Below are 27,969 nucleotides of genomic sequence, written 5' to 3'. Positions count from 1 at the left end.
AGATTAGAACACATTATCTCTCTCAAACATCAGTCTCTATCATCATTCTGGTTCAGGCCTTTAGGAAAAATATCATTAGGTACATACCTCTGAAAATGTATTCACAGTGGTGTTATCTCAGCCTACTCCATATGTTCTCTGTCACTTAAAAGCACACAAGAGTAATCTTTTGATTGCCAAAAGTGCCTGTGCTGATTCATGGAACCAATTAAAAGACAGCAATAGCTTATGGCTTGCTTTCTGTATTCTCTAGTACAACAACAACAACCATGAAGTACATTTTAGGTGTAAGAGATGAGCAAACCCAATTCTACAGAAGCCTACTGCCTCAATTTGCAAACGTGCTAAAGAGGGTCAGAAAACTCAACAGCAAGAAACTTCATCCTGGGTTAAGACTGATGCCAGAAATGAAGCAAAGCACTTACTGTGTCTTGAGACTTATCCTTGACATCGTAGACTGTTAGTTTTATTTTAGTCTCTTCATAGATGGGGTATTCCGGTGGGAATGTCACACCAGTCAAAAACAGTGGATCTCTTGTACCCTGTGTAACATGAGCAGACATTCAGTAGGGTAACAGCTGTGCACCCTGCAGGATGCCATTATGGAGGTAGAGACACTGTAGGCTCTTTAGAAAGAACAGCTTTCTGCAGCAGAGAGATGTGAGCAGCTCAGCATTGTCCAATCAACAAGAAAACTAAACTTTCAAACATGGGCAAGAAAGTCTCACAAAACCCTGGGTAGGTTTTTGCCACTGGAAAAGACATGAAGTGCTTCTGAAACAAAGCCTAGCAACAGGCCTTTGAACAGCTCAACCAGCAGCTATCAGTATCTGGACTACAACCTGTAATAAACTGTCCCTTTCCTCCTCCCACGGCCATTTCTGAAAGCATTCCAATGCCACAGCAACTTAAATCAACTAAAGATGTAACTTTCACACACACATAAAAGAGAGCTCTTAAGTCACGAAACAAAAAGGCCTACAGGGAAGTTTGAGACTCCTTTGTATTACACTGAGGATGTTGATTTGTGGGGAGAAGATTGCAATACCTCTCTTTAGGCTGTAGTGGAGTAAGAGGAAGATTCCTCTGCTTGCTAACACGATTATACCTAAAAGCTGTACACAGAAGCAGCTATTTCATAGGCTTGAGGTATGCAGTTAAATGAATCACCTAAAACCTCGTTTAGCATTTCTTACTGGTTATTTACACTTAATTTCCCAAGATTAGCAGGCCAGAGCCCTCACATTTGCTATTAAATACATGATTTTGCATGATTTCTCTTGAAGTAAGTCACTATGTCCCTACCTCTGCCCCTCCCCAAAACTCGACTATGGAACAGAGAACCCTGACCCAACGCATTCAAAGATTCATTCAGATCTAGGAAATGCAGCAGTCCAAGTGGAATGTCATTCTGAGCCGATCCAAGATAGCTGAATTAAACAGTTTCAGGATGGCTGAGGGCTGGAAGCACAACTGTCTGCATGGTAGCTGGTTAGAACTGATCACACAAAGGGCTCCTGAAATACTCTCCCTGTATTTAACAGCCACAACAAGCCTCTGGCATAATCAAATGTTTACAATAAGACTTCCCTGTTCTTAGTGAGCCTCTCCACTAACTGAAGCAAGTTCCATCTGCAGTGCCTGCTCACAGGTAGCTTTCCCTGCGAAGAGCATTTGCTGTTTCTGAGATGGATGCTCACAGGGTGAAGGAAAGAGCAGCAGAGAGGCCCCAGACAACTCTTTCTGTAACGTGTGATGCAAGCTACTAATTATTTCATGTAAAGCCACAGACATTACGTACACTCTTTTCCCTAATTACAGAAGGTGCCTCATGTTTTTCAAGTCACAGAAGCATCAGCTTTGCAGTGGAAAAAATACTTGCCCAAGTTTGCTGTACTCTTAGTTTAATTTTTGTGCTTTCACAAGAGTAACTCTTCCCTGCTCCACTCTAGACCTACGTCGGGAGAACAGGAACATTCTCTCTGCCTGCCTCGGCACAACAGAGCTTTCATGCAAAGCCAAGCTCACTTTCTCGCTGTTGATCCTGGTGAAATGCCAAAACCTACAGAACACGCCTAGGTATGCTTTGCTAGCTGCCAGAGCGCGCCTGCCTTACCTAAACCTCAGCACGCCGACTTGTTGCGTTTCTCACTCACTCAGGACGGCAGTCGCAAGCAATTCATTAACCAACGAGTTAATTGAATAAGAAAAGCCTCTCACCTCCACGATTTCAGTGCTTGAATACCTCGTCAAAACGTGCTCTGCTGGATGCACCACCGAGACCTGTACGAAGGTACTCAGCTTGCGATCACGGGTAGCAGCCACCAGGTCCTTGCATGCTGGAGAGAGGACAAAACAAGAAGTCAAATCCCGACGGAGCGGAGCACTCCGGGCGGACGCAGTGGCAGAGCCGAGGACAAAGCAGGCTGCGCTCGGCTCCAGAGCTAACCTCCAGAGACAGGCTGGTGGAACAGAGGAAGTCCCTTGGAAGTAACTCACCGAAATAGGAAGTCACATGCTGCAGAAGTGCGCTGAGATTTCGTTTCCACTAAGAACCCTTGCAGCTTGTTGCGAGGCTGCCTGCCAGAGGCTCGCCCGCTCCCGCGGCCGCCCCTGGGTGCGCACAGGCAGCCTGGCACACGCCGCGCCCGCAGGTGAGCCCCCGGCGCCGCTGCGGCCGTTCCACGCAGGCTGCGCTTAGCAGCTCTCTCCTCTGCCAGTTTCCACCGGACATGACCCTTTTAAATGCCTGCTGAACCAGTCACCAGCAGTGATTATAGTTATATAGGTTATATATAGCTAGGCAGACTACCTAACCTATATATACACAACCAGAAGAGACTGGATGAGGCACTTAGTGCCATAGTCTAGTCGATTGGGCAGGGCTGGGTGCTAGGCTGGTCTGGATGAGCTTGGAGGTCTCTTCTTAACCTGATTGATTCTATCATTCTATAGTTATAGGTTATATACTCTGCCTAACTCTATATAACCTATATAGGTTATGCAGTCTGTGTTCAGAGTGACTGCTTTTGTGACCTTCCCAGAAGCAGGGCTAGGAATCATAGAATCAACCAGGTTGGAATAGACCTCCAAGATCATCCAGTCCAACCTAGCACCCAGCCCTAGCCAGTCAGCTAGACCATGGCACCAAGTGCCTCAACCAGTCTTTTCTTGAAGACCTCAAGGGACAGTGACTCCACCACCTCCCTGGGCAGCCCATTCCAATGCCAATCACTCTCTCTGCCAACAGCTTCCTCCTAACATCCAGCCTAGACCTCCCCTGGCACAACTGGAGACTGTGTCCCCTTGTTCTATTGCTGCTTGCCTGGGAGAAGAGGCCACCCCATGGCAAGCTTTTTAGTAGAAATAATCATGGAGTGAAAAATCTACACACCTTAAAGTAGATAGCAAACCAGGACATTGTTTTTTTCAGTGGCTGGCATAAAAATGTGAAGGCGTTTTTGTATTCTGGCTTTATGAAATCATAGAATGGTTTAGGTTGGAAGGGACCTCAAAGCTCAGCCAGTTCCAACCTCCTGCCATAGGCAGGGACACCTCCCACTAGAACAGGTCACTCAAGGCTTCATCTAACCTGGTCCTGAACACCTCCCTGGGCAACCTGTTCCAACGTCTCACCACCCTCACTGGAAAGAACCCTAGGTTAAATATCCCCTCTGCCAGCATTGACACTTCCAGACACAGACATTTCTCCCCTGCAACTCTGATCTTTTGCCACTACCCAGTCCCTAAATGTCTTATTCTACAGGCACAGTAAAGCGCAATTTCAGAGGAACAGTAGGGGAGCTCATCTTAACTACCAGAACCTGGAACACTGACAGATGGAGTCAAAATTGACACAGCCACCATGCAGCCAGCTCACAATCCAATGGAATTCCAAAGATGGCAGGGATGTAGTAGAAGGGAAAAACTGAAAAAGCCAAAAACTTCAAGATCAAACCCCCTCCAGTGACTCTGGCACGAACTCTTGTACCAAGCACCAGAGCATGATGAACAGAGGGAAACCTCCCATTCATGACAGCTTGATTTACTTGTGGGATGTCTCAAATACATCAATTAGATGTGACCAATCCTTTCAGCAGCCAACACAAGAGGCTTTGATCTGGCTGATAAACCTTTAACAGTAGGAAGAAGAATTGCACTAAGCAATCACCACCTCGGTGATACCTGAGCATGGGAGAGAATGAATTTCTGTGGTAGTAGGACAAGCCAGTCATTAGATCATCTACCTGGAAACAGGCAGCTCAGCAACATGATCTTGAGTTTCCCTGGGTAGAGCTGACATGAAGATAATTCACCTGCATCTCTCCAGTGGGGAGGATCAGCATGAACTGTCAGAACTCCTTGGAAGATCCCCATGCAGAAGTGAAATAAAGCCTACACTTACTTTGATGACAGTTATGTCTCAGCTGTGACACTGGGCTGCCATCGAGTCAGAGAGGGCATTCAATAAGATTGTCACAGGCACATAAGTGCAGATTTGGTGTGACACAGAATTTGACAGATGGAGCCACAGTGCATCACTTCCCTTGAAAAGAGCCCGACTGAAATGTTTCACAAAACACAAAGACTACTTTCAAGTTGGTGCCAAGGACTAGAAGTTTGTTATATCCTGTTCACAGCCTGGCAAGTGCACAGTCCCATGGTGTATTATGGACCTTGGAACTTTCAAATCAAGGAACAGAGGTTTGTTATATCCTGTTCACAGCCTGGCAAGTGCACAGTCCCATGGTGTATTATGGACCTTGGAACTTTCAAATCAAGGAACAGAAGTTTGTTGTATCCTGTTCACAGCCTGGCAAGTGCACAGTCCCATGGTGTATTATGGACCTTGGAACTTTGAAATCAAGGAACAGAAGTTTGTTCTCTCCTGTTCACAGCCTGGCAAGTGCACAGCCCCATGGTGTATTACTGTCCCTAGAACACATTTATCAGTAGATCTCTAGAAATTTGGGGTCTTCTCACAGGAACAGGCCAGAGTGTGTGGGCACAGTGAAACAGTAGATGGCTGTAAAAGTGAGATACCAGCTATATCTTAGGCATTTTAATATCTCTTGGGTATTTGTGACATACTGCTCAGAAAGAAGCTGGTGATCAAGTGTGTGGTGTAGTAAAACACAAACAGGAGAGGTGTGCTAGGTTGTTTTCATCACCATGGCTGTAACAGTGGAAGCAGATTATCAGCATCACTCATAGAATCAACCAGGTGGGAAGAGACCTCCAAGCTCATCCAGCCCAACCTAGCACCCAGCCCTGGCCAAGCAACCAGACCATGGCACTAAGTGCCCCAGCCAGGCTTTGCTTCAACACCTCCAGGGACAGCAACTCCACCACCTCCCTGGGCAGCCCATTCCAATGCCAATCACTCTCTCTGACAACAACTTCCTCCTAACATCCAGCCTAGACCTGCCCTGGCACAGCTTGAGACTCTGTCTCCTTCTTCTGTTGCTGGTTGCCTGGCAGCAGAGCCCAACCCCACCTGGCTACAGCCTCCCTTCAGGGAGCTGCAGACAGCAATGAGCTCTGCCCTGAGCCTCCTCTGCTGCAGGCTGCACACCCCCAGCTCCCTCAGCCTCTCCTCACAGGGCTCTGCTCCAGGCCCCTCACCAGCTTTGTTGCCCTCCTGTGGACACCTTCCAGTACTGCAACATCTCTCTGCAATTGAGGAGCCCAGAACTGGACACAGCACTCAAGGGGTGGCCTGAGCAGTGCTGAGCACAGGGGCAGAAGAACCTCTCTTGTTCTGCTGCCCACACTGCTCCTGAGCCAGCCCAGGATGCCATTGGCTCTGCTGCCCACCTGGGCACACTGCTGCCTCATCTTCAGCTCCTCTCTACCAGCACCCCCAGCTGCCTCTCTGCCTGGCTGCTCTCGGTCACTCTGTCCCCAGCCTGTAGTGCTTCTTGGGGTTGTTGTGGCTGAAGTGTGGGACCCTGCACTTGGTCTGGTTCAGTCTAATCCCATTGACCTCTGCCCACCCATCCAGCCTGGCCAGGTCCCTCTGCAGGGCTCTCCTATCCTCTAACAGATCCACAGCTGCTCCTAACTTGGTGTGATCTGCAAACTTACTGATGCTGGACTCAATCCTCTGGTCCAGATCATCAATAAAGATGTTGAACAAGACTGGGCCCAGCACTGGTCTCTGGGGGACTCCACTAGTGACAGCTGCCAACTGTATGTGGCACCATTCACCACTACTCTCCGGGCCTGTCCTGTCCTTTGTGACTCCCCCAAGCTGCCAATACACTGTGACTACAGCCAAGCAGACCATGCACACAGGTCACATAACTTTTCAATCCTCCACTATGCTTGCACTAACTGGAAAAATTCACCAACCAGCCTGGGTGAACTGAAGTGACAGCCTGTTCTTACATGCCAGAAGTCTATGAATCTACTCATTGTGACTGTTGACTCAGTGTGTAAGAGTCATCCATTCCCCTGGTGATGCCAGCTCTGCTAAACCTATCAGCATACAATGAATGTTTAAGGGAGAACTGCATTAGGAATAATTTATGATTTTACATAAATGAAGAAAAAAAGAAGTCAGGAAGAAAGAATTGCTCCATGTACTGAGGTAAGTAAAAGTATGAAAGAATGAGAGCAAAGGAATCACTACATGTACAACACTAAAGGCTCAAGAGAAAAAAGAATTCTCCTGGAATATAGTCACACATACTTCAGTGTTGGGCAAAGCTGTGGCCCACACAAAACTCCTATCACTTAAAATGCATTAAAAGAGGTAACATTCCATGAGTCACAGAATCAGCCAGGTTGGAAGAGACCTCCAAGCTCAGCCAGTCCAACCTAGCACCCAGCCCTGGCTAGTCAACCAGACCATGGCACTAAGTGCCTCACCCAGTCTTTCTTTGAACACCTTCAGGAATAGAGACAGAGCTCACCCCCTGCACGCTCAGGAATGAAGGTACACATTGAAGAGGGTGCCACCTTTACAACATGCAGAGCAACCAAACAAAATGCAGAGCAACAGACTCCTCTGGCACCCAGAGGAGCTGCAGAGACCCGAGGGATGCCTAATTCCACCCCAGATAGTTCACTGCCTCCCTGCTCCTCGGACAGGAGGTGCACACAGGCACAGCTCTCCAGTGCTGCACCGCATTTGAAGGTCAGGCTGTGCCACCATCAACCTTCCCCATCTCATCAATTCACCTAGCACAATGCTAACCAGTGCTGCTTGCCCCTGCCTGCCTGTCCTAGCATAAGCCCCAGCACAGGCATTGCCTTCTCCTAGCAGGGATAAGCATTTATTCATCACTGGTATCTAAGCAGGCTTTGAAGTAAGTGGCCAAATATATCCCAGCTGTAACCCACCAAGTGCTTCCTGACCAGCCTTGACCATCACTGTGTTATCACTGGAGGTCCAACCTGGCTGATCCTATGATTTGCTTACCTTTCTGAAAAACAAAAGCAAAGAGAATTCTGTCCTTTACTGTTGTCTTACTACTAAAACTATAATATTATTCATAAATGAATGCCAGTAAAGCAGAGCTGCTCCTCTGTCAGCTGTGCCTACACACTGCCCTGTGCATGCCAGGCCCAACTCGAGTCACACAAACCCTGTGTGCAGTGAGCAAACCACACAAGCAGATGTTTGAGTCTCAACTCCTGCCACACTTAGTATTCCACTGCTCTCTAGGCAGCACTGACATACTGGCTGAGTTCTTCATCCTTCTGTGTGCATGTGGACACATGCAGAGGCCACAGAGGAGAAAGCCTGGTTACTGCTTCCTCAAAGCCAAGCTGTGCTGTAAACACAGCAGAATCTTTCTTCGTGGTTTCAATGAGTGACTCATGGAATCAGGGAGAACTTTCTGAAAGCATTACTTACATAGAATCACAGCATCAGCCAGGCTTGGAAGGAACCACAAGGACCAGCCAGTACCAACCCTCCTGCCATGGGCAGGGACACCCTACCCTAGAGCAGGCTGCACACAGCCTCATCCAGCCTGGCCTTAAACACCTCCAGCCATGGGGCCTCAAACACCTCCCTGGGCAGCCCATTCCAGCCTCTCACCACTCTCCTGCTCAACAACTTCCTCCTCACATCCAGCCTGAATCTCCCCACCTCCAGCTTTGCTCCCTTCCCCTTAGTCCTGTCACTCCCTGACAGCCTAAAAAGTCCCTCCCCAGATGTTTTGTAGCCCCCTTCAGATCCTGGAAGGCCACAAGAAGGTCCCCTGGGAGCCTCCTCTTCTCCAGCCTGCACAGCCCCAACTCTTTCAGTCTGTCCTCACAGCAGAGCTGCTGCAGCCTCTGAGCATCCTCATGGCCCTGCTCTGGACACACTCCAGCATCTCCACATCCCTCTTGTAATGGGGGCTCCAGAACTGGATGCAGTACTCCAGGTGGGGTCTCACCAGAACAGAATAGAGGGGGAACATGAAGGAACAGAGCAGAAAGAAAAAGACTCCAAAATCCCAATGACCAAACCAAAAAGGGGGGAAAAAAAAGCCCAAAGGAAACAGGAATTGTCTGAGAATTCACCATCTACCTTAGCTGAAACTACCACAGTTCTTGTACAGGCATTCAACACTTCTACAAAGCTCTAAATCCACTGAGGTCAAAAGACATCAACCTCGTCGAGAACTGGGGAGATGCAGCATCTGCCAGAACTGAAAGAGGTCCACTGGCTGGGACAAACAACGTGGGCAGAGGGACTGAAAGACATCCTCACCTCAGAGTTCACAGGGTAGTTCAGGAAGGAAGGAAGCCAAGGTCTGGCCCCCAGGTTCGGGAAACGGCATTGCAACTGCAGTGTTTTCGTTAGTGGGAGAAGTCAGAGCACATGGGGGAATGTCTTTCCAGCCCAGGGACTGACACACTGCATACATTGAGCCTCCACAGTGATTTGCCAGGCAGCTCTTCCTCTAACACCATTTCCCACAGCTCCATTCCTTCCCATCTTTCAAACCAAAAGAGGCTCCGAAGGCTTGGCAAGGCACAGGAATTAACCACCACAGCCCTGCTGTCTCCAGGGCATACTATTTTGTATGCTGTCCAAACAGAACAGAACATTAGCTGTATGTGAAGACAAGGGGCATGGGAGAAACCTCTGTGTCTCACACAAATATATACGTGAACGTGGTGTTGAAAACCTTTTTCATTTCCTTGGCACTGCAGCAGTATTATTATCCCAAAGCAGCTTAGTTTATAAATAATAAGGTACAGTCTGTCTTGATACACTAATTAACAGAGCTGCAGCTACTCCTTAGTGGGCAAAAGGACACAGTAAATAAGAGCACCCAGCATTCAGACCTGTGCTACAGGCACAACACTCAGCAGCACAGAGTTTTCTTTCCTCCACCCTAGGGGGTGTAAGGAGGACAGGGAGGTTGCACATTGCTGTTTCTGCCTCTAAAGAACACACAGCACTAGCCAGGTTTGCTGGAAAGAGTAACTTAGGCAGGCATTCATAAAGACTTAAGAATAAGTTCAGAACACAGAGGAAAGCTTTGGCCAGACTTTTGACTTGGGAGCACAGCTGTGATTCCAGGGGATGAGAACAGGACAGCAGTGTGTTCTCTGCATGGCAAAACATGCCTGCAAGCAAACAAGCCATAGATTTGAAGAGTGGCATTAGCACAGAGCAGTGGTAAGCAGCACCCCTCCAGCTAGTGCTCCATAATTAATATTATTAATTGCTTGATCATAAATACTGCCAAATGCTTGTCCCATTCATGTGTCAGCAGGCATGCTTCAGTTTGCTGGTGAGTAAACACACTGCTGCCTAGGGAGCCAAAGAACACAGAAGTCACTCCCATAAAAACCTGCAGTGTCCCAGTAAAATTCACCATGCAGCACGAAGGATGCTAAGGACACAGGCTGGGCAGTGAGGGGCTGGAGAGCAGCCCTCAGGAGAGGTACCTGAGGCTGCTGTTGAGTCTGGAGAAGAGGAGGCTCCCAGGTGATCTTCTTGTGGCCTTTCAGTATCTGAAAGGGGCCTACATAAAAGCTGGGAGGGACTTTTTAGGCTCTCAGGCAGTGACAGGACTAGAGGGAAGGGAGCAAAGCTGGAGGTGGGGAGATTCAGATTGGATGTGAGGAGGAAGCTGTTGAGCATGAGAGTGGTGAGAGGTTGGAATGGGTTGCCCAGGGAGGTGTTTGAGGCCCCATGGCTGGAGGTGTTTAAGGCCAGGCTGGATGAGGCTGGGTCCAGCCTGATCTAGTGTGAAGTGTTCCTGCCCATGGTAGGAGGGTTGGAACTTGATGACCCTTGTGGTTCCTTCCAACCCTAACTGATGCTGTGATTCTGTGAAGCATCAAATGATAGAGCCACAGGAATTAGCCACATGATTGCAAAATGAGGGTACAGATACCCAGTCATGAAAGAGGTATGTATTTAGGAGGGACACTCATCAACAGGAGTGACTAAACCAGACAGCCCTGGGGCTAACTCTACAATGAATGCCTACAGAGCAGAAGACTACATTTGCAGCATAGATAGAAATAACTACAGATCCACTGACTTTTACCTTAAAAAAGGTTCCAGATCATTGTTCCTGTCTCTGGGCATAAGAGGTTTGTATAAAACTAAAATACATATCTGTTCTCTGGAATGTACAGCTGGTTGCTAAAGCAACCTAGTTCTTTCTCAAGGAGATGCACAGACAGAATACAAGTACCAGCCTTTAGGGGATGTCTGCAGGAAGAAAACTCCTACTGACAGTCCAAGGAGAAAGAGCAGAGAGGGCAGTCCTTGAAATGAAGTATAAAGACACCTCTATGACATAGAATCACAGAATCAGCCAGGTTGAAAGAGACTTCCAAGCTCATCCAGTCCAACCTAGCATCCAGCCCTGTGCCTCATCCAGGCTTTGCTTGAACACCTCCAGGGATGGTGACTCCACCACCCAGTACCCAACAGCACCCTATACTCTTTTGCTGAGAAATGCAGTAGTCAAAACACAGAGAAGACACTTGTCACACCCTGCTCAGTTGGTTCTCGGTTCTGCTCCTTCCCTCTGCAGCTCTGTGTGTGCTTGCCTCTGCCTTAACTCTAATCTGCCCTAATCCTTTATTTCCCCAAACCTCCTTGGCAGCTTTTTGACATCTCACCTCAGATCTCTCTGGATTTATCACCTGAGATATACTGGCAGTGATCTGTTATTTCTGAAGGGAGGAAAAGAAGGGGAAGCAGGGAGGAAGTTTGGGTCAGAGCCTCCTGGCAGCCTGACTGGTTTTGGGAGGGATTCTGTGTTTCTGTTTTACTTTCAACTTGTATATAACTGTATAACACATATCTATTGTGTATATATATATGCTTGTAAATTGTGCTGTTGTAACTATGGCTTCATTCCTTAACTTCCAGCCAGCTGAGTCTAGTCTGGGTGAGCTCATTGGTGTGTGTGGGGGTAACCCTCAAACCCTCACACCACCCTAGGTTTTGCAGTGCTAAGGAGATGTCCTGTGTTGCACTGAGGGACTGGTGCTGGACTAGAACATGAAATAGAACACTTTCAGAACTGCATCCTTCTGCTGTCTCCAGGAAGGTAAAATGAACATAAAGGCTTAGACTGTGACTTTGCATTCCCATTGCCAGCAGCAATAACAGCTGCTTCCTGAGTGTGGGTTTCCATTCTTCTGACCAGTTAGAACAAGCCTGTGCCATGGAATCAGAACCAGTCAGGCTTGGCAGGGACCACAAGGATCATCTAGTTCCAACTCCCCTGCCATGGGCAGGGACACCCTACCCTAGACCAGGTTGGTCAGAGCCTCATATTGCAGCATTGCTCTTTGGCCTGGACAACTCCAACTAACAGAGCTGAAGTATGACAGATGCCAGAGACTCAGGCAAGTGGCTGAGTGGATTAAGGTAGAGCTCCCAGGCATTGCATCTGCAGTGCAGAAGGGAAGGTGTGGCTGCATGTTTTAACCACCCCTTTGGTGCAGCTGACGGTTGAGTGGTGCACTAATCCACTGCTAACGTTAGGCAGCCTGTCCCAGCACATTCCCTGCTGACCAGCTGTGCTCCTCCACCTTTATTTACAACTGTGGCAGACTTCTGCTGCCTCTCTGCTCTTCACTGAAGCTACACAACGACCACAAGGCCGCAGAAGTGAATGCCCAGTTTTGTTCAGAACAGTTGGCTCTTTGCACAATGCAACAAACTGCTCTTGATCAATATTTTTAAACTCTAGGCATTCATGGAACGCTGAGAATCTAAGTGTCTTCATTTCTCTTTCCTGCAGTGCTATATTTAGTTATAAAAACATCATTCTTCCAAAGAGGACTGCATTTTCCTGCTGAGCACACTGACAGCACCGACAGCTGCATTCTCTGAGGCACTGCACTAGTCTAGAAACAGCTGGAAACAGGAATGCAGCTCAGACTAGGAGCCACCTGGCTGGAGAGCAGCCCTGTGGAATGGGACCTGGGAATCTTGGTGGACAAGCAGCTCAACATGAGTGAACGTATTGAGCCCTGTGAGGAGAGGCTGAGGGAGCTGGGGGTATGCAGCCTGCAGAAGAGGAGGCTCAGGGCAGAGCTCATTGCTGTCTGCAGCTACCTGAAGGGAGGCTGTAGCCAGTTGGGGTTGGTCTCTTCTGCCAGGCAACCAGCAACAGAAAGAGGGGACATGGTCTCAAGTTGTGTCAGGAGAGGTCTAAGCTGGATGTTAGGAGGAAGTTGTTGTCAGAGAGAGTGATTGGCATTGGAATGGGCTGCCCAGGGAGGTGGTGGAGTCACCATCCCTGGAGGTGTTAAAAAAAATCCTGTCTGGGACACTTAGTGCTATGGTCAAGTTGATTGTCTAAGGCTGGGTGCTAGGTTGGAATGGATGAGCTTGGAGGTATCTTCCAACCTGCTTGATTCTATGATTCTAAGTACAAAGATAACAGTGTGCTGCAGCAGCAAAGAAAGCCAACAGGGCGCTGGGATGCATCACGTACAGAGATGAAGAGGTCATCATCTCATGCTACTCAGCACTGATCAGACCACATCTGGAGCACTGCATGTAGTTTTGGTCCCAGCTATAGGAAAAAGAGATGAGGACAGGCTGCAAAGTGTCCAGAGAAGGGCTGACAATGCTCAGAGGACTGGAAGAGTCCACATAAAGGCAGGCTGAGAGAACTGGGTTTGTTCAGCCATAGGAGAGACCTTATCAGCACAGACCAGTGTACAAAGGGTGGCTACCAAGAGGATGGAGCCTCTCTTCTTACAAGGAGCCCCACAGAAATGATGAGGGGTGATGGGGACAAGTTACTGCTGGGGCGAGTCCCACTGAAGGAAATGTTTCACTGTGAGAACAGTCAGACACTGGGATCATCTCCCAAGGGAAGCAGTGGATTCCCCTACATTGGACAGTTTCAAGGCTCAGCTTGAGAGGCTGCGGGGCTAGCTCATTTCAGCTAGACAGTTACCTAGAAAGGTTGGACCAGATGATCTCTGAGGTCCCTTCCAATCTAGCACACTGTGATTCTAAATTCTAAACAGCAAAGTAGTGCTCTTGATGTTGCTCCAATTATCCTCTTTACCTTCTCTCCAAAACTATTCTGCTCATGGCACTGCCTGTTAATGGTATTTATGTTCTGACCTGAAGCTGATTCAGTTCTCTGGTGAGAGGAATGAGGAAAAGAAGGGGGAAAAAAATAGTCAGCAAACACCTGAAGTCCTACCAATAACTCATCATACATTACTGCTCTCCAAAAGATATTGATCTCAAAATGGATTTTGATACTGCTCTTTGCAAGGCAGTCATTTATTTTGGTATTTTAGAATACCATGGAAAGGTTAAATCTCCTGGAGACGTCGTTAATGCCATCTCCCCCTTCAGCTTTTCCCCAGATTGTCATACCAAGCATCTAAAAAAAGTAGTAAACTTGCTGTATATTCTTTCAGAGATTTCTCACTCCCCTGAAAATAGAGTGAGGTGCTGGAAGGTGTCCAGAGAAGGGCAACAAGGCTGGTGAAGGGCCTGGAACACAAACCCTATGAGGAGAGGCTGAGGGAGCTGGGGGGGTGCAGCCTGCAGAAGAGGAGGCTCAGGGCAGATCTCTGCTGTCTGCAGCTACCTGAAGGGAGGCTGCAGCCAGGTGGGGTTGGGCTCTTCTGCCAGGCAAGCAGCAACAGAAGGAGGGGACACAGTCTCAAGCTGTGCCAGGGCAGGTCTAGGCTGGATGTTAGGAGGAAGTTGTTGTCAGAGAGAGTGATTGGCATTGGAATGGGCTGCCCAGGGAGGTGGTGGAGTCTGTCCCTGGAGGTGTTGAAGCCAAGCCTGGCTGGGGCACTTAGTGCCATGGTCTGGTTGCTTGGCCAGGGCTGGGTGCTAGGTTGGACTGGATGAGCTTGGAGCTCTCTTCCAACCTGGCTGATTCTATAATAACTTCTATAACTATGACTGCAGGATTAAGTACAAGTTGGAGAATTGAAAGAGCAGCAAATGATATAAATTCTGCTTTTTTCTTTTAACCATGAGTTTCTTTATACTGTAGACTCACAGCAAAACATGGGGAACCTGTAAAGTTCTTCCAGATTTCATAAATTAAATCTCTTCTGCTGGTTTCTAACTTTGTCTGTCTCTTCAGAAATAAATGTAGAAAACTATAGCAGATATAACCCAGGAAGAATCATAGAATCAAACCAGGTTGGAAAAGACTTCCAAGATCATGCAGTCCAACCTAGCACCCAGCCCTAGCCAATCAACCAGACCAACATGTCTCTGGAGCCCCAGCAAACTGACTAACCAGCCTTCTGTTCCCAGTGCCATGCTGCTTGCACTTCCATGAACAGGGGGGGATTATTCCTGTTGCTATCATTTTTTCTTACACACTCCATCATCTCCACATCCCTCTTATCCCAGGGGCTCCAGAGCTGGATGCAGTACTCCAGGTGGGTCTCAGCAGAGCACAGTAGAGGGGGAGAATCACCTCCCTGGCCCTGCTGGCCACACTGCTCCTGCTGCAGCCCAGGCTCTGCTTGGCTTTCTGGGCAGCAAGTGCACACTGCTGGCTCCTGTTGAGCTTCTCCTCCAGCAGCACCCCCAAGTCCCTCTCCTCAGGGCTGCTCTCCAGCCACTCACTGCCCAGCCTGCATTTATGCTTGGCATTGCCTCGACCCTGATGCAGGACCTTGCACTTGGTCTTGTTGAATCTTCTGAGTTTGGCTTGTGCCTACCTCTCCAGGTCCCTCTGGATGGATCCCTGCCCTCCAGCCTGTCTGCTGCACCACACAGCTTGGTGCCATCAGCAAACTTGCTGAGGGTGTACTCACAGCCTCTGCCCATGGCACCCACAAAGATGTTGAACAAGACTGGTCCCAAGACTGATCCCTGAAGGATTCTGCTTGTCACTGGCCTCCACTTGGCCATGGAGCCACTGACTGCCATTCTTTGGATGCAGAAGAAGAATGTGGAAAAAAAGAAACAGAAAAAAGAAACAGAACAAACTGAACAAGAAACCAAGTCTGCCCCATCTGGTTTTATTGAAACAGCACACACTACTTCCTTTGACATGAGCATTTACACACTGCTATGCCAGCTGTCAAGTGAAGCATTCTGTGGTTATGATCCTCTGTGTGCAGTATTACTTTACAACACTGTACAGTCTTTTTTCTCTGATATGTAAAGCCAATTCAGTTGTTGCTTAGCCTTACTTGCAAATTCATGTCATCATACACCTCTTTACAACACACTTACAGGCTTGATGAGGAAAGAAGCTTCCCTTGTCAAATAAAGGCAGGCAGGCAACAACACAGAGGCCAGCAATCACAGCAGACAGCAAACTTCAGAAAGAATTCTCAACAACCTGGAATCTTTTAGGGTGCTTCTTCACTGCAGTACAGCTGCCCTGAGCAGCTGTAATTCAGCTACTCTGAATTCCACGTAGAAGACAGAATCAAGCAGGTTAGAAGACACCTCCAAGCTCATCCAGTCCACCCTAGCCCCCAGCCCTAGACAATCAACCAGACCATGGCACTAAATGCCTCATCCAGGGACGGCAACTCCACACCTCCCTGGGCAGCCCATTCCAATGCCAATCACTCTCTCTGACAACAACTTCCTCCTAACATCCAGCCTAGACCTCCCCTGCCACAACTTCAGACTCTGTCCCCTTCTTCTGTTGCTGCTTGCCTGGCAGAAGAGACCAACCCTACCTGGCTACAGCCTCCCTTCAGGTAGTTGTGGACAGCAATGAGCTCTGCCCTGAGCCTCCTCTTCTGCAGGCTGCACACCCCCAGCTCCCTCAGCCTCTCCTCACAGGGCTCTGCTCCAGGCCCCTCACCAGCTTTGTTGCCCTTCTCTGGGCACCTTCCAGCAACTCAACATCTCTCTTGAAATTAGGAGCCCAGAACTGGACACAGCACTCAAGGTGTGGCCTGACCACTGCTGAGCACAGGGGCAGAATAAGCTCCCTTGTCCTTGCATAGGCATCTGTCACAAGTTGAAAAGTATTGAATCTCTGCCTGAAATGAGTCCTCTCCAGAAAGAACAGAGCAAACATTTGAAGTACATTTCAGAAGACAAGCATGGTTTTTTTAAATTTAGTTCAATTCTTTCTTTTCAGTTTGATATTCCACCTAACAGTAATAATAAATAAATTAAAGAGATAGTTAATCACAGTAATTAGTGGCCATAATTGTCCTAGAACCTTTGTGTTCCACAAGAGGTGAGGGTAAAACAACAGAGGAAAACTTTTGCAAGCATTTCCTTTGTTTTCAGCAAAGCCCTTCCAAACAACCCAGGTAGGTCTGCTTGTCATGTCACAGCCAGTGTCCTGAGGGATTCTGCAATGCTGTATTTTGAAGAACTCCTCTTTTTTTCTCCAGAGCCTGCAACAGAAGCTCATTTTCAAGTCAAACCTCACCGCAGGACACGCACTTCAAAACTACTAAGATTAGGTACATCTGTAACTAATGTCTTCAAAAGTGGAGGAGGACTTCAGCCTTCCATTAATTAGGTGGTTTGCTTTTTATGGAGCTTGTTTTCACACCGGAAGATTAAAAAAGTAAAAGAAAAAGGCCATTGGGAAATGCTTTGTAACAAGAAAATATTACAGCAATTATTTCCATAGGCATGTTTAGAGATGTATTTAGTAACTACCATTTGAAAGACAAATGCTCAGTTCAAGCAGCATGGTACTATTGGAGTCAAAGTCAACAGCTTTCATGCCTTGGATTACTAAAAAAATATTTCAGCTAATATATTATAGAATAGAATCAAGCAGGTTGGAAGAGACCTCCAAGATCTCCAGTCCATCCTAGCACCCAGCCCTAGCCAAGCAACCAGGCCATGGCACTAAGTGTCCCAGCCAGGCTCCTCTTGAACACTTCCAGAGGTGGTGACTCCACCACCTCCCTGGGCAGCCCATTCCAATGCCAATCACTCTCTCTGACAACAACTTCCTCCTCACATCCAGCCTAGACCTACCCCAGCACAACTTCAGACTCTGTCCCCTTCTTCTGATGCTGCTTGCCTGGCAGCAGAGCCCAACCCCACCTGGCTACAGCCTCCCTTCAGGCAGCTGCAGACAGCAATGAGCTCTGCCCTGAGCCTCCTCTGCTGCAGGCTGCGCACCCCCAGCTCCCTCAGTCTTTCCTCACAGGGCTGTGCTCCAGACCCCTCACCAGCTTTGTCACCCTTCTCTGGACACCTTCCAGCACCTCAACATCTCTCTAATAAAACAGAACTGTCATTACCATTCTGCACAACAAGCAGCATGAACTATGTGACCATCCTGATCTGTAAACAGATTGGGTTGTGTCTTCCAAATGCTTTATACTCTTGGAATCAGAAGGTGACCTGATTTTCAAGGAGAAACACCTCCAAGGAAAGAGATGTGGGGCATTATCTAGACAGCTCTTCATGCAGTGCCTGGGCTGAAGATTAGAAAAGACCCACTGCAAAAAGTGACAGTAAAAATTTGAGTGGAAACTCCTCAAAAGACAGAGATGTCCACAAATGGGTTTTTAAGGAGAATACTCAGCCTCCACACACCTGCTACCTGGCTTGGGAGATATTGGACATCTCCAGGTATGTAAGATTTCAACTCTGGAAATCCCTACATGCTGCAGGTTGGCTTCTGGGCAACTCCCAGTTGCCTCTGCCTAGACCATGCTGAGTGGCTCCAGGGCTACCTCTGGCCCTGTCAGGATTTGCAAACCACACACCTACCATGCCAGTCCCAGTCTGGTAGGCAGTGGCAGGGCACAACTGCTAGCCCCTGCTCTGCAAAAGCATCACTGCTGATTTCCTTCATGACAGACACAGCAGGATGGCTGAAGGAGAAACGGTGCCAGTGCCCCTTTTAATTCAGCAAAGCACTGGACCAGAAGGAGGTCAGACACTGAGCAGAGCCACAGGTTTAGCATTCTGCCCACCTCCAACAGCAGCTACAAGCCACAAAACGTTGCCAACAGTTCCACAAGAGAGCAATACAGGCAGACCCTCAGAGCCTTCCCCTTGAAGCTGGCACAGAATCAAGCAGGTTTGAAGAGACCTCCAAGCTCATCCAGTCCAACCTAGCAGCCAGCCCTCATTTAAAAGAAGAAAGAATTTCTTCCTGGCAACTGGTGTGGAGGGCACAAAAGCTCATCTGGAAGTTCATGTCTCTATTTCATATGTATTATTTTACATTCAGTTGTCACTGAAATTGGGATCACTGCCCACAGTCACACCAGAACTGAGGTCCACCTCAGTGGGCCAAGGACACTAAGCACTGAACAGTCATCCTCAGCTTCTTTTGTCTTTGACCCAAATTCTGGTTTTTTTTCCCTTCTGGAGAAAGGCAGAGGAGTTGCAGCTCAGGGTACAAGTGTTCATTTCCATTTTATTCCTGGCCAACACCACTGCTGCAAATACATATTCAGTAAACAACCTACTTGAAGCTTGCACTTGGCAAGCATTCCCACTACTAACTCTTCCCTAAGAGAATAGGGGAGGGGGGGAATTTGCATGCAAATGTACACAAACCCCCATAAAAATAAGCACCAATAAGATATTATCTCAGGCCAAAAGCACTTCAAAAAGCTTGAATTCAACTCTCTCCAGTGCCAGCTCATTCTTTGTCCAAAAAGGCAATTGAGGCTGCTGTTATACCCCTATGTGAGGTGCACTAAATGCACCATAAAGGTTTCAATAACAGTGCAAGAGTGGAAGTTCCCCAAGAATGCTTAATCTACACAGATGGAGACAATTTTCAACAGTCTTATTTCAACCTTGGGATGAGGCATTTTTTAGAGATCCTGAAGATGACTTGCCATTGGAATGGGCTGCCCAGGGAGGTGGTGCAGTCACCATCCCTGGAGGTGCTGAAGCAAAGCCTGGATGAGGCACTTAGTGCCATGGTCCGGTTGACTGGCCAGGGCTGGGTGCTAGGTTGGACTGGGTGAGCTTGGAGGTCTCTTCCAACCTGCTTGATTCTATGATTCTATGATTTCTGGAGGCCACTTCCAACCTCTAAGGTTCTGAGATTCTGTGCCCAAAACAACAGATATCTTACTGTTAACATGTGGTAGAGAACATCACAAGAGTCCATGGCAAATCAGTCACTGGCTACAAGCTCTAAGAAGCCTCAAAAAAGAATGTGAAAGTCAGATGGCAAATCACAGATGCTGGAATCAGTCTTGGACTTACTGAGTTCAACCCCTCTGACCATTTGGGGTCAGCTGCAGTAGGTCGCCCAGGACTATGCTCAGGGTCAGGCAGCTCTAAGAATGAAGACTTCACCACCTCCCTAAGACATCTGTGCCACTGTTTCACCATACTCAAAGCAAAACATCTGTGTGGGAGGGTTGAGTTCCCACCACATTTCATGTGTCTTGAGCTGCAGTTTACAGGCTTTTAGAATCATAGAATCAAGCAGGTTGGAAGAGACCTCCAAGCTCATCCAGTGCAACCTATCCCCCAGCCCTATCCAGTCAACCAGACCATGGCACTAAGTGCCTCATCCAGGCTTTTCTTGAAGACCTCCAGGGATGGTGTTTTGTTCTGTCACTGAGAGGGGGAATGGGGAAGAGAAGGAGAAACAAAAAGCTCTTCCAGCAGGACCTTAGAAAATGTAGCTTATTCTTAGTAATGAAGCTGTGGAGCAGACTAACCTCTCTTGCTGAAAACAGTCTGCAGACACTGTGTGCCTTCTAGTCCTCCCTGACAACAGCACGGGTGAGGAAAAACAACCAACACCACAAAACCTCTCAAAACACAACCATTTGCTCTCTGACTAGTTAAAATGTCAGCTGGCTGGGAAGGAGGGAAAGGTCAGAAGGCGGCAGCAGTGTCATGACTGCCATCCAGATCTCTGTTGTAGGTGAGGAATTCTTACAGAGCTTTCTAGAAGACAAAAAGGAGTAACTCATCTTCATTTAGCATGGTGCTCCTTGTGGATGAACGTCTGCAACAGAGACAACTCAATCAGGATCTAAACAGGCCTCTTCCTTAGGAGCAGCTTCCTGGATACACAGAGGAGTCAATCATGGACTCATTTTGTATCAGCTAAGCACCAAGCCATCAGGTCACAGCAGAGCTGTACCTGTGGACATCTCTGTCAAATAATAGAATCACAGAATCAACCAGGTTGGAAGAGAGCTCCAAGCTCATCCAGTCCAACCTAGCACCCAGCCCTGGCCAAGCAACCAGACCATGGCACTAAGTGCCCCAGCCAGGCTTGGCTTCAACACCTCCAGGGACAGTGACTCCACCACCTCCCTGGGCAGCCCATTCCAATGCCAATCACTCTCTCTGACAACAACTTCCTCCTAACATCCAGCCTAGACCTGCCCTGCCACAGCTTCAGACTGTGTCCCCTCCTTCTGTTGCTGCTTGCCTGGCAGAAGAGCCCAACCCCACCTGGCTACAGCCTCCCTGCAGGCAGCTGCAGGCAGCAATGAGCTCTGCCCTGAGCCTCCTCTGCTGCAGGCTGCACACCCCCAGCTCCCTCAGCCTCTCCTCACAGGGCTCTGCTCCAGGCCCCTCACCAGCTTTGTTGCCCTTCTCTGGACACCTTCCAGCACCTCAACATCTCTCTTGAATTGAGGAGCCCAGAACTGGACACAGTACTCATGGTGTGGCCTGAGCAGTGCTGAGTATAGGGAAATAATACCTTTCCTTGTCTCAGTGCCAGTCTCATCTAGGAAGAGGCTGCCCAAGGAAACTCCTTCCATGGCAGAACACTGTTAGGTAAGCCTCTGCCCTCCCCTTCCCAGCCCAGCCACTGAACTCCCACACAGCTCTGCCACTTGCCCTGTTCCACCACTCTGGCAAGGTAAAGACTAAAGCTGTAGCAGCTACACACAGCTTAGACACAAACACACACTTCCTACAAATCAAGTTTCCTAGTGTGAGTACTAAGAGAACTACATGGGAGGCATGCCAGGGAATCTGGAGAGACTCATTTAAGAGAATGAGGTTCAAAACTTGGCCTGCAAAGAGCACATCTCCTGGCAAGAGATAGAAGAGAAATTATGCACAGTAGTAGGTGTCTTCTGGGGGAAAAGCAGAAGAGAAATACACAGACGAAGAAAGAGCAGCAGCATGCACCAAAAATAACTTCAGGCCTCACTTCATGATCTTTAATCCCACATTCCAATGAAGTAGCTTATAAAAACACCCTGGAAACACAAGTTCTCAGCTTCATCAGAACAGTTTAGAAGCTTAAGTCATTCTTCACAAGCTAGGCACTATGCTTGTAAAAATTAAGAACAAATTAAGGTACCTACTGAGTTGTTTCTTTGGGTTACATTAAGATATACATGACAAAATTGACTAAGCCCAATTTTGGCAGAATCACATCAAATCCCTAACTAGATCCATACATTCTTAAGTAACTCCCAATAAGCCTTACAATGCCACCCCTGAGCCTCCTCTGCTGCAGGCTGCACACCCCCAGCTCCCTCAGCCTCTCCTCACAGGACTGTGCTCCAGGCCCCTCACCAGCTTTGCTGCCCTTCTCTCAACACCTTCCAGCACCTCAACATCTCTCTGCAATTGAGGAGCCCAGAACTGGACACAGTTAGCTTCTGTCAAGGCATGGCCTGACCACTGCTGAGCACAGGGGCACAAGAACCTCCCTTGTCCTGCTGCCCACACTGCTCCTGAGCCAGCCCAGGATGCCATTGGCTCTGCTGCCCACCTGGGCACTGCTGCCTCATCTTCAGCTCCTCTCTCCCAGCACCCCCAGGTCCCTCTCTGCCTGGCTGCTCTCAGACACTCTGGCCCCAGCCTGTAGTGCTGCCTATGATAAAAATGTGAAGTAGACACAGAAGTATCATTTTCAATCTCAAGGACAAATTGAAGCAGCCTATCTTTTTTATTTATTTAAGGATCTGAAAGAGTCTTATCCTCTTCTCCTCTCCCCTCTCCTCCCCCCATTTGCTAAATCTGGGAAGATTTTAGAATCTGTACATTTCTGATAGAGTTTAATCCCATTATCTGCTGCATCACTTGAGAACTAAGATGATAAATCCTGGCTCTCAGCATGGTTAAATACAAAACTATCCTTTCAGCTGTTAAATAGCTTTTCAAATGCAGGTACCTACAAATGCCTCTCTAAACAGATTAGCCATAGTTATTCAAAATGAATCTCTAGATAAGGGTGTTTCAGCTCATAGCAAAACATGTGAGAGTTGATCTAAGAGTCTTTATTCTATTCCATTTAAAAGTTTCTTTTAGTCCATGATTTATACACATTTGTATGTACAAGGCTGTCATCAGCTTCCTCTTGGTAGTTGTTAAAGGCAGAAGCCTCCAAAACAAGAAGTTACTTAAATTTCATTGAATCATAGAATGACTCATGTTGGAAGGGATCTCAGAAAACATCTACTCCAACTGTCCTACCAGGGGCAGGGACAGGAGAGCAGCCAGGCCACACCATGAGTGCTGTGTCCAGTTCTGGGCTCCTCAATTCAAGAGAGATGTTGAGGTGCTGGAAGGTGTCCAGAGAAGGGCAACAAAGCTGGTGAGGGGCCTGGAGCAGAGCCCTGTGAGGAGAGGCTGAGGGAGCTGGGGGTGTGCAGCCTGCAGCAGAGGAGGCTCAGGGCAGAGCTCATTGCTGTCTGCAGCTCTCTGAAGGGAGGCTGTAGCCAGGTGGGGTTGGGCTCTGTTGCCAGGCAAGCAGCAACAGAAGAAGGGGACAGAGTCTGAAGTTGTGGCAGGGGAGGTCTAGGCTGGATGTTAGGAGGAAGTTGTTGTCAGAGAGAGTGATTGGCATTGGAATGGGCTGCCCAGGGAGGTGGTGGAGTCGCTGTCCCTGGAGGTGTTGAAGCAAAGCCTGGCTGGGGCACTTAGTGCCATGGTCTGGTTGACTGGCCAGGGCTGGGTGCTAGGTTGGACTGGCTGAGCTTGGAGGTCTCTTCCAACCTGGCTGATTCTATGATCTCTCAACTAGACTCTGCTACTCACGGTCTCATTCAACCTGACCTTAAATGCCTCTGGGGAGGGGGCAACTACAACCACTCTGGGCAACCTATTCCATAGTCTCACCACCATTGTCCCAAAGAACTTCTTCCTAAGATCCAGTCTAAACCTACTCTCCCTCAGCTTAAAACTATTCCCCCTTCTCCTACCACAGAAAACCCTCATGAGAAGTCTCTCTCCAGCTCCCTTCAGATATTGGAAGGCAGCTCTGAGGTCCCCACAGAGTCTCTTCTTCTCTAGGCTGAGAATTTCATAAAATGTGGTGAAACAGAGCTGAAGAAAACTGTCTGAAACCTCCTTTGCATCTGGGCCATGAGACCCTCCCCCCCAAAACATCCTCATGCTACTTAGGACTCACATCAGTGGATTGCTCTGCTTGACCACACTGGAAATGGTCAATCAGTAATGATTTACTCAAGCTGGTTCCTTGTGTGTTCTGGCCTGCTTCAGAGCAAATAAACATCCCTGCATTTAATAAGCTCACTGTGATGACTAATTGCTACATAGCATAGAAATTGAATTTCCACAAGTTATAGCTGTTTAATGAGTGTCATTATGTAGGAGCAAAGGCTGACAAGTTGAAAACACTTCTGTGCCTACTTCTATCAGGAATTATTTCTTACTGGCAGAGGAACTAAGTAGATTATTCACAGAGTTAACAAAAATGAGAGGTGTGGTATGAGGTGGAATGGAGTTTCAGCAATGGAACCCATTTTCACATACATGAACTCCATGCTTGGAACAGCTAGCTACAGGACTCCACATGTGCTTCTATAGCTATCCTACATGGGAACACATTCTGTCCATCAAATGGATGTCAAGAGCAGTGTGGGCAGCAGGGCAAGGGAGGGATTCTGCCCCTCTGCTCTGCTCTCCTCAGACCCACCTGCAGTACTGTGTGCAGTACCCAGCACAAGAAGGACATGGAACTGTTGGAGCCAGTCCAGAGGAGGCCATGAAGATGCTCAGAGGGCTGCAGCAGCTCTGCTATAACAGGCTAAGAGAATTGGGGCTCTGCAGCCTGAAGAAGAGAAGGCTTGGAGGAGACCTTATAGTGGCCTTCCAGTATCTGAAGGGGGCTACAGAAAGGCTGGAGAGGGACCATTGAGAAGGTCTTGTAATGACAGGATGAGGAGGAGTGGATTAAAACTGGCAGAGGGGAGATGCAAACCAGAAGTTAGGAAAGGGTTATTTGCAGAGAGGGTGGTGAGAAACTGGCACAGGTTGCCCAGGGAGGCTGGGGAGCACAGAAGCACAGGATGTGATGCAAGATCACATTCTGTGATTCCATCATCCACAACCTCCATGGAGGTGTTCAGGACCAGGTTAAATGAGACCTTGAGTGATCTCTTCTAGTGGGAGATGCCCCTGCCTATGGCAGGAGGTTGGAGCTAAATGATCCTTGAGGTCCCTTCCAACCTAAACTATTCTGTGAATATAGGATAACATGGAGAGAATTTTTCATGTTCTCTCCATCTACACAAGCAGCCAGAACAGTAACTGAGCATCTCCCAAGGTTTTGTGACTGGGGATTTTTGAACCCTTGCATGTGCAGCCATACAACTAGTACAGATTACAATTGAAGGGTTGGGACCTCATGCTGCTTCTCTAGCTGCAATGCAAAGAGAAACAGAAAAACAATGTAAATAGAATAGAAATGGAATCAAGCAGGTTGGAAGAGACCTCCAAGCTCAGCCAGTCCAACCTAGCAACCAGCCCTAGACAATCAACCAGACCATGGCACTAAGTGCCCCAGCCAGGCTTTGCTTCAACATCTCCAAGGACAGTGATTCCACCTCCCTGGGCAGCCCATTCCAATGCCAATCACTCTCTCTGACAACAACTTCCTCCTAACATCCAGCCTAGACCTCCTCTGGCACAACTGGAGGCTGTGTCCCCTTCTTCTGTTGCTGCTTGCCTGGCAGAAGAGCCTAACCCCACCTGGCTACAGCCTCCCTGCAGGCAGTTCTAGACAGCAATGAGCTCTGCCCTGAGCCTCCTCTGCTGCAGGCTGCACCCCCCCAGCTCCCTCAGCCTCTCCTCACAGGGCTCTGCTCCAGGCCCCCCACCAGCTTCTTCTCACCCCTCAGCAGAAACTGATTCCTGGGCTGCTGCTGACTTCACTTTTTAAATTTGCTCAAAAGTGTGATGGTTTCTTCTTTCTTTTTTATTTGACCAACACGACAAAGGATGAGTTATTCCCCAGCTGGTAACATGATGAAGCAAAAGGGTCACTGAATTAGATGGGAGAGGTCTGCTAGGATCAGAACTCTGACTCCAAGTTTACAGCATGGATAAAACCAGTATCTCTGCTAATCATTCTTCTAGGAACAGCTGCTGCTGAAAAGCTCCAGATTATATTTCAGAATTGGAAAAACCATTTAGTCATGGTCTTTGAGCAGCATTGATGTACCATTCAGGTTCAGTATGCAGAGCTAAATCTGCTTCAAAACATTTTCCAAGGGATGCCCTTCACAACATTACTCTGGGGAAAAAAGAGACAGTGAAGAGAAAAAGCTTCTGCATTTACAGGTAGACAACTCTCCTATCAGCCCACTATTGGCTAGAATGAAAAAGCATTTACCCTGTGCTGGTTTGAGCCTAGCTGGGATATTTCAGTGAGAAAATTAGATGATAGGCTGTGAAAAGGAAACAATGGTGTTGTGTGCTTCACTCATAGGCTTGCTGAGATGCATAAAAACAAGGACACAAACATAGATAACAGAGTTGTTCTCTAAGTGCAGCTGGTGCCTGTACTTTTCTCTCTTACCTGCTTTCTGTGTTAACTAATCCTTCTGTTTTTTAACCTCCCTGGATGATCCTCCAAACTCACCTTGCAGGTGAGGCAAAGTCTGGGATAAGGTAGAGGGGTGGAAAGGAGGTGGAAGGGTGGTTGGGAGCCTCTCCTGGGGACTGTGGTATCTGAGAGGGCTGTTGTGTTTCTGTATTACTTTTACCTTGTATATTTCTGTATATGTTTTTTATTTATTGTATAATTGTAATATATTGTATAATATATATTGTAAATATATATCTGTATATATGTTGCAACTATCTGCTTGTATCTCATGCTAAGCTGTGAATATAAAGCTTCATGCCTTAGCTTCCAGCTGGCTGAATGCAGTCTGGGTGATTTCATTAGAGTGGGGGTGCAGGTAACTCCCAAACCACCACATACCCTCAAGGAAATTTTCATTCTTTCTATTACTTGATGTTTTCTTGGGGTTGTGCACTATTTAATGAGACTGTGTAGCAGGACAAAGTCATAAGATTTCCATTACAGAAAGTACCTGGAGGGGATGCACCAACAGGAGGGTGGTAAGAGGGTCTATTGTATAACACTATAAATACCTATATAAGCTCTTTCCACACACAAGCCATTGCAATTCCAAGATGTCAAAACTGTGTCTTACCCAGACTGAACTCCAGCTTTGGCTCATTTGCAAGTCTTTGAATACCTTTTAAGAGAAAGAAAAAGCAAATATCAGAAAGAACTTGATTTCCATGTTCAGCACTTTAACACATAGTAAAACTTTCACATGCATAATTCATACCTCTAAGGACTTGCCACTGCAGTAGTAGTTTTGTTTCAGACTTACTGTGCAAACCCTTTCCATGAATGTGCTAGTTTGAGCCTAGCTGGGATATTTTGGTGAGAAGAATTAGATGATAGGCTTTGAAAAGGAAACAATGGTGATGTCTGCTGCACTCTCAGGCTTGCTGAGATGGATAAAAACAAGAACACAAATATAAGTATCACAGCTGCTCTCTCTCTGGCTCTGGCTGCCTCCTTCCTCTCCCTAACCTGCTGTCTGTGTAACTAATCCCTCTATTTCCTAACCCCACTCCAAAGTCACCTTGTATGTAAGGCAAAGTCTGGGATAAGGTAGAAGGGTGGGAAGGAGGTGGAAGGGTGGTTGGGAGCCCCTCTTGGGGGCTGTGGTTTCTGGGAGGGCTGCTGAGTTTCTGTATTACCTTTTTAACTTGTATATCTCTGTCTATAGCTGTAGATATTGTAACTCTCTGCTTGTGTATTGTGCTAAGCTGTGAATATAAAGCTTCACTCTAATTTCCAGCTCAGCTGAGTCTAGTCTGGGTGATTTTCTTAAGTGGGGGGGAGGCAGGTATCACTCAAACCATCACAATGCATTCAATGTCTGAACAAAAAGACCACTTTTGTAGAAGAGTTTTTTTACTCAGTGTATTATTTTAGTGGAGGCAGAACAAACTTCTGAGTTTAATTCTGCCAGTAGCAGAGTCAGCATATTGGTCTGCAACACCTTTCACAATCTGCTGGATACAGACTTTAAGTAACTGGGTAACAAATACAGTACCCCAGTGTCCAAACTTCAGTGGACCAACTATGACTCAACATATGGCTACATGTCTTCAAATCCCAAGGGTGCTTCTACATCACTAAGATACTGATTACAGCATCACTACAGGTTTTATACATTGCTTGAAGTTAGCAGGCTCTATTTTAAACAGCAGCCCATATGTTCATATAGGACACAAAGGAGAAAAGAAGTATTTCTAGCTAAAACAAAACTAAGCATTATGAAGAAAACAGATTAGAGAGGAAAAGTCAG

At 47.6% G+C, this 27,969-nt stretch overlaps 1 protein-coding gene across 8 annotated transcripts in view; it reads right to left on the bottom strand.

Annotated features, from left to right (window-relative positions):
* Nucleotides 1–27,969, bottom strand: part of INPP4B (inositol polyphosphate-4-phosphatase type II B) — a 311,591-nt gene that overhangs the window by 167,455 nt on the left and 116,167 nt on the right. For all 8 annotated transcript variants that reach the window (XM_064149509.1, XM_064149507.1, XM_064149508.1 and 5 more), the window contains 3 exons: nt 26,794–26,838; nt 2,221–2,339; nt 426–542 (listed from right to left, as the gene is read on the bottom strand). In XM_064149509.1, coding sequence (XP_064005579.1) covers nt 426–542; nt 2,221–2,339; nt 26,794–26,838 — 281 coding nt within the window. The remainder of the gene's footprint in view (nt 1–425; nt 543–2,220; nt 2,340–26,793; nt 26,839–27,969) is intronic.

The sequence above is a fragment of the Pogoniulus pusillus genome, chromosome 10 (assembly GCF_015220805.1).
Source record: "Pogoniulus pusillus isolate bPogPus1 chromosome 10, bPogPus1.pri, whole genome shotgun sequence".
Lineage (NCBI taxonomy): Eukaryota > Metazoa > Chordata > Aves > Piciformes > Lybiidae > Pogoniulus > Pogoniulus pusillus.
Note: the sequence above shows the minus strand (reverse complement) of the source record. Positions and strands in the feature narration are given on the sequence as shown.